General features: G+C 44.4%; 1 protein-coding gene across 1 annotated transcript in view; it reads right to left on the minus strand.

Moving 5' to 3' along the window:
• Nucleotides 1-9,791: 9,791 nt before the first annotated feature.
• The window catches only part of LOC123760726 (proteoglycan 4-like), a 13,947-nt gene continuing 12,017 nt past the window's right edge, over nucleotides 9,792-11,721 (minus strand). Inside the window, exon 4 of the mRNA XM_069328694.1 lies at nucleotides 9,792-9,917. Coding sequence (XP_069184795.1) covers nucleotides 9,792-9,917 — 126 coding nt within the window. The remainder of the gene's footprint in view (nucleotides 9,918-11,721) is intronic.

Consider the following 11,721-nt stretch of genomic DNA (forward strand, 5'->3'; position numbering starts at 1 on the left):
TGTGTTTAGTGCAAGTCTCTCTCTCTGGCTGAGACTCTGCATAAAGAAGTGCAAGTCTTCGTGATAAAGACCGACCTGCTTGCTGCTCTAGACACCGTGACTTGCACAGCTTGCTACAAGGGAGTGGTCACACTCTGATAATTACCGTGATGAGTGATGACTGTAGTTGCTGGCCAGTTTTGCAGAGGTTCGACAGTGTATATGAATGTCTCTTACGATTTCGACGGATCATATATTCTTCCGTCGAAGCTGTCTGGACGCTTAAATTGGAGCATTTCAACATGTAAGTTCAGTGTGTGTGGGATTTTTCAACATTTTTACATTTTTTCAACCGCTGTAGCTCAATATGTTGAATTAGCTGTATGTATTCGACCTTTTAGAATTTACTTTTAGGCATTTGTTAGGGTCAGTCTGGTCTCCCGAGCATCACTGAAGCGTTGTGAACCTTCAATACAGGGCCATTGAGAACCCCGGGGCTGACACGTGCCTTCTACAAGGTATATTGTGTTTTTTAGGCTTCTCTTCATCTTTCTTCCAGTTGTTTTCACTTGTTCCACGTCTCCTCCTCCCCGACTACTACCACAACCTCTTCCTCCTCCCTCCTCCTGTCTCCTCTTTCTCCTCTTTCTCTTCCTCCTCCTCTTCCTCGTCTCGTGTTACAGAGTGTAGGGGTTCGCAGGGAAAATGTTGGTGGAGGGAGATACGGAGCTTACTGGTGATGTGGCTGGTGAAATTTTTATTACCGGCCGTTAACGGGGGTTTATGTGGGGCGTTCGTCACACCCTCACGCTAATTAGCTGGCTCGCTTTCTCTACCTTCTGTGTTCTTTCTCTTCTTCTCTCACTTAATCATTCTCTTTCTTTCATCTTCTCTGGCACAGTTATTTATATATTGCACTCCGTGCTGTCCGGTCGCCACGTATTCACTCTTGCCCCAGAGTACGCATTGATGAATGTCAGAGTGGGTGGGGACTTGGGCTCGAGTGAATATTTTCACCTGAGTGAAGTTGTAAATTAAAATAGAGTGCAACATTGCCGTAAACTACCCAACCACTTGGGATAGACGGTAGAGCGACGGTCTCGCTTCATGCAGGTCGGTGTTCAATCCCCGACCGTTCACAAGGGATTGGGCACCATTCCTTCCCCCCGTCCCATCCCAAATCCTTATCCTGACCCCTTCCAAGTGCTATATAGTCGTAATGACTTGGCGCTTTCCCCCTAATAGTTCCCTTCCCTTCCCTTCCATTCCATTCTTCCCCCCATTCCATTCTTCCCCCATTCCATTCCCCCCCCCCACCATCCCCCGTCTCAAAGATCTTATCCTTATCCCTTCCAAGTGCTATAAAGTCGTAATGGCTAGGCGCGCTCTCCTAATAACTACCTTAGCTTACCTTTGTCGTTAACTCAAGTCCTTGAGTGTAATCAAGGTTTAACTCAAGCGTCGTCATCTGGTAATCTTAGAATCCCGTAATGAGTAATGTGACGAATTCTGAATATTATTGGTCAATAAAATAATAATAAGCACATGAACATAATGTAGGATAATATAACATGAAATAGAATATATATTTTGTCGAAATATACTTAAAAAAAAATAGGTAAAACAGAATACATCAAATAATTCAAATTCGATACTTAAAAAATATATATTTTTTACAGAAAAGATAATTAGATAATAAAAGCTGGATCAACGTCACCTCCAGCCAGGGGGGAGGGGGGGCGTGGCTACCTCCATCATGGGGGGGGGGGCCTCCATCCACGGGGGGGGGGCCTCCAACCACGGGGGGGGGGGGCCTCCAACCACGGGGGGGGGGGCCTCCAACCACGGGGGGGGGGCCTCCAACCACGGGGGGGGGCCTCCAACCACGGGGGGGGGGGCCTCCAACCACGGGGGGGGGCCTCCAACCACGGGGGGGGGGGCCTCCAACCAAGGGGGGGGGGGCCTCCAACCACGGGGGGGGCCTCCAACCACGGGGGGGGGGCCTCCAACCACGGGGTGGGGGGGGGTCACAAAAATAATGCTCTCGTCACAATATTACCCTAAGTTGCCCGAACCTAACCTAACCGATGGCCCCACGCATAGAAAACGCAATTGTGAGCCGCCATGATTGCTACTACATCATGTTCTGTCCGTTGGGGGGGGGGGGGATCTCGACGTCAAAATATGATGATATTCGAGAGGACAGGAGCTTATAAGCGTATGCGCGCGCGCGTCCCCCCCCCCCCCCCCTACACCACGCAGCATCAACAAAGTGAGAGAGATCTGAAGCACTTGGAACATATCTCTGACAATCAATCATATCTCTGACACGCTTCCACTACACATAAGGGGCATAACTGGCCGACCCCTCACAGTGTTCAAGAGAGAACTGGATAAGCACCTCCAAAGGATACCTGATCAACCAGGCTGTGACTCATACGTCAGGCTGCGAGCAGCCGCGTCCAACAGCCTGGTTGATGAGTCCGGCAACCAGGAGGCCTGGTCGACGACCGGGCCGCGGGGACGCTAAGCCCCGGAAGCACCTCAAGGTAACCTCAAGGTAGCCATCATTCTTGCCGTTTCCCCAATTGTTGCTGCTGCTGGAACTTGGCATAAGATCCAAGAGTCTTCCGAGTGTTAAACACAGGATTAATTACACGCTAAGCTTACAATTGATAATGCCAGAGATCCCTCACTATAATGATATTGCAAGTAATGTTATGAAGTGTTGTGCCATTTATTGGGTTAAGCAGGGATAGCAGAAGGTGGCAAGAGCCATCTCGATGAGTTCCTCCTGTATGATATCGATGAGCTGCTCCTGTTTGAGCAAACCTGTGAGCCTGTATAGGGTTGTTTGTAGAGCAAACCTGTATGTCGGGTTGTATGGAAATGGTATCTGTAGGTGTAGAAATATTCATACCTTATACAGTGTACAAACATTCGAATACAGTGTTTTATGTATACAGTAAACGGTAATGTAGGTCACTTTTTCTGTTGGGCGTTTGTCACTCTTTTTGTTGGACATCTGCCACTTTTTTGTTGGGCATCTGCCACTTTTTTGTTGGGCATCTGCCACTTTTTTGTTGGGCATCTGCCACTTTTTTGTTGGGCATCTGCCACTTTTTTGTTGGGCATCTGCCACTTTTTTGTTGGGCATCTGCCACTTTTTTGTTGGGCATCTGCCACTTTTTTGTTGGGCATCTGCCACTTTTTTGTTGGGCATCTGCCACTTTTTTGTTGGGCATCTGCCACTTTTTTGTTGGGCATCTGCCACTTTTTTGTTGGGCATCTGCCACTTTTTTGTTGGGCATCTGCCACTTTTTTGTTGGGCATCTGCCTCTTTTTTGTTGGGCATCTGCCACTTTTTTGTTGGGCATCTGCCACTTTTTTGTTGGGCATCTGCCACTTTTTTGTTGGGCATCTGCCACTTTTTTGTTGGGCATCTGCCACTTTTTTGTCGGGCATCTGCCACTTTTTTGTCGGGCATCTGCCATTATTTTGTTAGCTTTTTTCCTTATAACTGCAAATGCCTAATAGTTCCAGTCTACAAAAGTGGCAATAGGGGAAGACCCCATTAATTATCGATCTGTATCATTGACCAGTGATGTAGTTAACATACTGGGAAAAAAATAACTAAAACCAAATAGGCAGATAGAACACCTGGAGAGAAAATTAACATCATAACAGTATGTTTTCGACGTACTCGCCAAGTTGTACAGTGGGGAGTGGGGTGGGGGTTGAGCTTTGGCTCTTTGGTCCCGCCTCTCAACTGTTAATCAACTAGTGTACAGATTCCTGATCCTTTTTGGGTATATCATATCTGCATTTGAAACTGTGCCAGGAAACTCCTTTCCTGACCAGTATGAATAAGGGTTAGGAGAGTGTGCTCACCGACCATGAATTGTCAAAAAAAGCTTTAATTGAAAATTCCTATAGAAGGCTGAGAGTGATGTTTTTAACCAGATAAAAACTTTTAGTGAGGAGACACTACAAGTCATTAACTTGTAGTTGGGAATAAGCAGTGACACTCTCCAGGTGGGTAGAGAGGGCAGTGACTCCAGCTTGTGGGAGGTGATGGGTCAGAAGGTAACGTGTGATATCTCAGATGTTGTTGCCCATGTCTAAATTACTTACCATTGCCAGTATAGGATAGGAGTAGCTTTAGGGATTTTTGGTAAATATCATCATTTCGATTAAATAAAATCTTTTCAATTTCCATCATTGTGTATCTGGTTTCCCCTTCAATGTCAAATGTGGTGTATGTCATCAAGTACGTTGAACTTCCTTGTTAGAACTTCCCAAAATTATCCATCCTGTAATTGTTTAACATGACTGTCAGTAACTGGTTACATAAAAAAATTATTCTGGTCTCGGTAGTAATTATCAAGACTTTCATTTGAATACATAAAGTCTACATCAAGCCAAAAGTCTTATTAAAAAAAAATTGTGCAGTGTGATATCCCCCATAAACCACTCACGATCCATTTATTAGTAACTCTCAATACTCTTGTAGTAACGAATGTAATGGAATGCAGGCAGCTGTTTTCTCCTCTGAATTGAGATTAAGCATTTCTATGTAAGTACTATTGGTTCAGTGCGAGGTTAATACTGACCCCCTACACCAGTGGAATTAATAGTCAGTATGATCAGGGTACTCTCAACTGTAAATAAAGTTTATATTTAATAAGGAAATATACTCAAGAGCACCAGTGTGTAAACCTACAGTGGTATCAGGCAGGTGTTACAATGGTGGCAGGTGTTATAGTGGTATCAGGCAGGTGTTACAAGGTGCTTGAGTGGGGTAAACTAACAAGTGAAGCGTTACATACTTTGTAACATCTGGTCTTCTGACAGGTGTGGGAGAGGGGTGGTGGTGGAGGAATGGGGTCGTAGGGGGGGGGGAGGGAGATGTTTAAGATTTTTACAATTTTTACAAAAGACTGAAAAAGTCTAATGTTTCTGTGGCTCATTTGTGTACCAAGTTTCCACCTGTGTCCCCTTGTTCATGTTCCACCCATGCTAAATAGTTTGTATTTATCCACCTTGTCACTTCCTCTGATAATTTTGTAGGTAGTGATCATCTTCTCTTTTTTTTCCAGGGACGTGAGGTATACCTCCCGTAGCCTTTCCTCGTAGCTCATACCTCTCCATTCTGGGACTAGTCTGGTGGCATACCTCTGAATATTCTCTAACTTCGTCTTGTGTTTAACTAGGTATGGACTTCAGGCTGGAGCTGCATACTCCAGAATTGGTCTGACATAAGTGGTATACAAGGTCCTGAACGATTGCTTATACACGTTCCAAAGGCAGTTCTTATGTTGGCCAAGCTAGCAAATTCCTTGATATCCTTTTGATGTGGGTTTCTGGTGACTAGTTTGGTGGTATATCAACTCCCCAGATCTTTCTCTTTATTTGACTTGCAGGATTTCACCTCCCAGATGGTACCTTGTGTTCAGCCTCCTGTCCCCTCATTTAATTTCATTACTTTACACTTTCCTGAGTTAAACTTTAGTAGACATTTTCTAGACCATTCCTCCAGTTTATCCAGGTCATCCTGTAGTCTCTGCCTATTTTGGCCCGTCTCGATTTTTCTCATATTTTTGGGCAATTAATTACATTTTTTAAATCAAAGGTGTGTTGGACGTACCTTGGATTAAATATTGCTATTTTGCCATTTTAATTTGTGCAATTTTGCAATCCAGGGTGTTGGACGCCTTGGTCAACTCTTCAGTCTCCAAGAACAAGGCGCTCGTTATATGCTCGTCCAAGGTGCTGCCGAGGACCATTAGCCAGTTACACATAGCCAGTAACTCGGGTTCTTCTTCGCCTCTCTCTCTAGGGCCTTAGTGCCCCTTTCTTCACAGATCCCCAGCCCCAAGTCAGGGTGAAGTAATCAAGACGTCGCAGTAATAGACAACCAACCAATTGTCTCGTGTTGTTTATCCCTTTAGAAAGGGATAAACAACACGAGACAAAACCATCAAGAAATGTACTTATATTCACTGCCGTTCACAGTTCACTGCCGTTCACAGTTCACTGCCGTTCACAGTTCACTGCCTTCAACGACCATATGCAGACCCTTGCTGTCCACTGGTGGAGTGAGCACCTTCCGCCCTCCAGCGTGCCTCTCACACCACCTCTGAGGAAGGAAAATCAAATAGTATGACGTAAACTCCACCTGTTTCGGTGAGACCGCAGCCTCCCAACAGTGAACACGCAAAAATAGGGTCAGGTGCGGTCGACAGATGGCGTTAACCTCGTCACATGCAGTGTTGGGGACCGGCATGTGGGGTCCTGCTGTGTTGGGGTGAACTCCTGTGATGTATGAGATACAAAAGGTAAATAACAGACTGGACCGTGAGACACAGTTTAGTATAAGACAAGGAAGGAGTAGACTTCTATCCAAAGACTCTAAAACAAATGAGCAACAATAAGAGGGTATAAGCATCCTCCATAAGTCAATTTAAAACAAATGCGGACGATAAAAACAAGGAGTCATTATATTAACTGACGGAGATCAGGAAAGGCGGGGCTAGGGAGCTGATGCTCGACCGTGTAAGGATATCTGCGTACAAATACGCATGGATATTTTGCCTGCGCTTGTTGCCCTCAGTGTTCACAGACTTACAGGTGTGACTACTTAAAGAGGGGGAAAGGGGGAAGATAGAGAATGAGAGATGGGAAGGAGGGAGGAAATATCAGTGGGAGGGGAGGGAGGTGGAAGTAAGGGAGGGGAGGGGGTAGAGAGGATTGGAGGGGGGGGGGGTAGAGAGGATCGGAGGGGTGGTGGGGGGCACAGAGCGCCTTAATTGGTGCAAACACAGTGAAATACGGGTTTGTACACGTTGGGGATTGGGGAGTATTGGGGGGGGGGGGGGGGTGTTACACGGCCCTACAGCTACAAATACCTAACTTAATTGTTCGTCCCAACCCGTGTTTATCATCGGTACTGCGACCAACACCGTCCTGGACACCACTACCACTACCCCCGCCCCGTCATGGGCCGGGGACAGGCTGGGTCATTTTTCAACAGAGCCGAGGCTGAACCTTGTCGCAGGAGTGAGAACGAAGGTGGCTGATGTTGTCAGTTAGATTAGAGATCAAGCGGTTTTATTTCCCCCAAGTTGGTCCAAGATTCAGGTGCCGGTTTTATTTCCCCCAAGTTGGTCCAAGATTCAGGTGACGGTTTTGTGAGGGATAACTGTCTTGGAGATTTTAACATAAGGGTGTTGAATCACCCTCTATAATTAAGAACCGAGTAGCTTTATATATTAGATAAATATTTGAATTTAATATGTCAAAAATATACGAGTGGGAAGGTTTTGTGTGCTCAAAATAGTGTTAGGAGTTACCATAGGACAAAGGGAGGTCCTTGAGGAGGTCGAAATGTTCGGTAAAAACTCCAGAGTTTCGATCTCTTTTTAAGGATCAGCGTGGTCAAGTGGACAGCGTCTTAGTTGTATGCAGGTGCGCGAGCATGTGTGCCTTCTGGGTTCGAGTCTCTTGACGGGGTTGAGCCCTTTGTGTGTTTCCCATTGCGGTTTAGGTAATATAATATATATATATATATATATATATATATATATATATATATATATATATATATATATATATATATGAATGACAGTGTCAGACCACAAAGGAAAAAGTGAAACAGGAATTTTCTTAAGTACTTTCGTATTTAATAATACATCTTCAGATGCAGAAAAAAAAATAGTAGTTACTAACAGTTGATTAACAATTGAGAGGCGGGCCGAAAGAGCAGAGCTCAACCCCCGTAAACACAACTAGGTGAATACACACACACACACACACACACAAAATAATGGTTTAAAACGTCAAATATTTAACGTAAATAATTAAACTCCAGCCACATCTAAATTTATGCAATTACTTAACTGGGAAAATAATTAATCGTTCTGACTGAATATTCCACACGACATTAAACACAAACAGTACACCAATAATGTGTATGGCTACTAAGCAAATAAGTAACATAACGCCAGCAGAATTATATTATACTGGCTGACCCAATTTCCGAACTCAGGAGGACTGTCAATACAAGTCTAGTCGGGGGAAATAATTTAGAATCATTAATCAAGGTTTAATGTCCCTTCAGAACGCTGACTAAAAGATGGATGGCTGTCTCTGGCACTTAATTACCATTGTAATCCTGGGGGAACTCCTGATGTTCCCCCAGGATGCCACCCACAACAGTCAGGTAGACCCTGGATGTATTTAACTGCTAGGTGAACAGATATAAAAAGGAAACAAGCTCAACCATTTCAACCCCGCCTGAGGGATTGATGTGTAGTGACGTTGACTGACAATGCATGAATTCTAGACGTAAAGTACTTAGGGACAGAGTTTGCATCCCTCCATGATGAGCCGTAGAGCCCTTGCTGCTTTATTGAGCTCCGGGGTTCTCCTGCTTCAACTCCAATCTCTCATTGGAGCTTCAGCCCCAGTGAGAGACTTAGTCCTACTGTGTCGGGCCTTGAAAGCTCCAACGGGTTCCTAACGATGGGGTGCGAGTGGCCAGTGTGGGCAGCCAAAATAAAAAAGCTTTTCGCCTTTTTGTTTTCGAAACGCTTTGAGTGACCTCGGTGGTGTCCATAGTCAAAACCTTCACACTGGTGTTGGCACGTGCAATAGCGATGGTTGTAGTGTAGCTCTTGGACCCTATCTAGGCACCTCCACTTCCTGCACCGGGGGCTAGATTCGCCAAGCAATTACGCAAACACTTACGAACCTGTTCATCTTTTCTCAATCTTTGGCGGCTTTGTTTACAATTATTAAACAGTTAATGAGCTCCGAAGCACCAGGAGGCTGTTTATAACAATAACAATAGTTTATTGGGACGTTTTCATTCTTGTAAACTGTTTATATAAATGTAACTAAAGCCGACACAGATTGGGGAAAGATGTACACGTTCGTAAGTACCTGCGTAACTGCTTCGTGAATCTGACTCCTGGCCTCTAAATGATATTTTCTCCTCCAAAGACAGTCATGCAGGTACCTCCCCCCCCCCCCAGTCACCTCGACCACTGCTCCACCGAGCAAGCGCCACGAGTCCCACTCCGTCAGAGGTTAAAACCTGTAACAGCATGAACATTGTAAACATCAAACACAACATCCACACAGTGTAAAACACAGTGTCATCTCTAAAGTTTGATTCGTTCATGTTCTTTTAGGCCAGGACAGGTTCGATGAGGTGAGGACAGGTTCGATGAGGTGAGGACAGGTTCGATGAGGTGAGGACAGGTTCGATGAGGTGAGGACAGGTTCGATGAGGTGAGGACAGGTTCGATGAGGTGAGGACAGGTTCGATGAGGTGAGGACAGGTTCGATGAGGTGAGGACAGGTTCGATGAGGTGAGGACAGGTTCGATGAGGTGAGGACAGGTTCGATGAGGTCAGGACAGGTTCGATGAGGCCAGATCAGGTTCGATGAGGTCAGGTCAGGTTCGATGAGGTCAGGTCAGGTTCGATGAGGTCAGGTCAGGTTCGATGAGGTCAGGACAGGTTCGATGAGGTCAGGACAGGTTCGATGAGGTCAGGACAGGTTCGATGAGGTCAGGACAGGTTCGATGAGGTCAGGTCAGGTTCTTTTAGGTCAGGTCAGGTTCTTTTAGGTCAGGTCAGGTTCGATGAGGTCAGGTCAGGTTCGATGAGGTCAGGTCAGGTTCGATGAGGTCAGGACAGGTTCGATGAGGTCAGGTCAGGTTCGATGAGGTCGGGGCAGGACTGTTTATAGTGTAGCGATGACGTAGAGGGTTGCATCCATTTCTCGGGTTCTTAGACCTACTTTGATTATGACTCTGGTTCGCCTCGCCTGCTCTCCAGTCTTTCCCAAGAAGAGCGCCGTGGAACGCGGGACTTAATGGCCTTAGAAGCGCCTGCTTCAGAAATATTCTTTGTAAGATCCATTAACATTTTCTGTAAAATCCATTTAATATTGTAGGCAAGATCCATTAATGCACTTGAAATTAATCATTGCACTTGGTAAGGTACAATAATGTACTAGGCAGAGTCAAACAAAACTCATTATGTACTTAGATCACAGGTATAGGCGGGGAAAGAGAGAAAGGAAAGGATATATATATATATATATATATATATATATATATATATATATATATATATATATATATATTATTAAATATGACCGAAAAAGTAAGATTAATAATTCTAACACGAATTTTCTCAATCTTTCGTACATTACGCTTCACTGTTGGAGGTAAATCAAAAATCACTTCTCCAAAATTCATTTTTATTTCTAGTCTGACGCGACACGGGCGCGTTTCGTAAAACTTATTACATTTTCAAAGACTTCACAAATACACAACTGATTAGAACTTACGTATCTCTGCTATTATATCTACATTTGAGTGAGGTGGGAGGGATGATGTGGCATATAGTGACGTGGCATTAACACAAGACAGAACATGAGGGGATATTAATAGGGTATTAAAAGTATCAACACAAGACAGAACAGAAACAATGGGTATTGAATAGAAGTGTTTGTAGAAAGCCTATTGGTCCATATTTCTTGATGCTTCTATATTGGAGCGGAGTCTTGAGGTGGGTAGAATATAGTTGTGCAATAATTGGCTGTTGATTGCTGGTGTTGACTTCTTGATGTGTAGTGCCTCGCAAACGTCAAGCCGCCTGCTATCGCTGTATCTATCGATGATTTCTGTGTTGTTTACTAGGATTTCTCTGGCGATGGTTTGGTTATGGGAAGAGATTATATGTTCCTTAATGGAGCCCTGTTGCTTATGCATCGTTAAACGCCTGGAAAGAGATGTTGTTGTCTTGCCTATATACTGGGTTTTTTGGAGCTTACAGTCCCCAAGTGGGCATTTGAAGGCATAGACGACGTTAGTCTCTTTTAAAGCGTTCTGTTTTGTGTCTGGAGAGTTTCTCATGAGTAGGCTGGCCGTTTTTCTGGTTTTATAGTAAATCGTCAGTTGTATCCTCTGATTTTTGTCTGTAGGGATAACGTTTCTATTAACAATATCTTTCAGGACCCTTTCCTCCGTTTTATGAGCTGTGGAAAAGAAGTTCCTGTAAAATAGTCTAATAGGAGGTATAGGTGTTGTGTTAGTTGTCTCTTCAGAGGACAACTAACTCTTCAGAGTTAGTTGTCCTCTGAAGAGACAACTAACACAACACCTATACCTCCTATTAGACTATTTTACAGGAACTTCTTTTCCACAGCTCATAAAACGGAGGAAAGGGTCCTGAAAGATATTGTTAATAGAAACGTTATCCCTACAGACAAAAATCAGAGGATACAACTGACGATTTACTATAAAACCAGAAAAACGGCCAGCCTACTCATGAGAAACTCTCCAGACACAAAACAGAACGCTTTAAAAGAGACTAACGTCGTCTATGCCTTCAAATGCCCACTTGGGGACTGTAAGCTCCAAAAAACCCAGTATATAGGCAAGACAACAACATCTCTTTCCAGGCGTTTAACGATGCATAAGCAACAGGGCTCCATTAAGGAACATATAATCTCTTCCCATAACCAAACCATCGCCAGAGAAATCCTAGTAAACAACACAGAAATCATCGATAGATACAGCGATAGCAGGCGGCTTGACGTTTGCGAGGCACTACACATCAAGAAGTCAACACCAGCAATCAACAGCCAATTATTGCACAACTATATTCTACCCACCTCAAGACTCCGCTCCAATATAGAAGCATCAAGAAATATGGACCAATAGGC

The sequence above is a fragment of the Procambarus clarkii genome, chromosome 21 (genome assembly GCF_040958095.1).
Source record: "Procambarus clarkii isolate CNS0578487 chromosome 21, FALCON_Pclarkii_2.0, whole genome shotgun sequence".
In the NCBI taxonomy this organism is placed as follows: domain Eukaryota; kingdom Metazoa; phylum Arthropoda; class Malacostraca; order Decapoda; family Cambaridae; genus Procambarus; species Procambarus clarkii.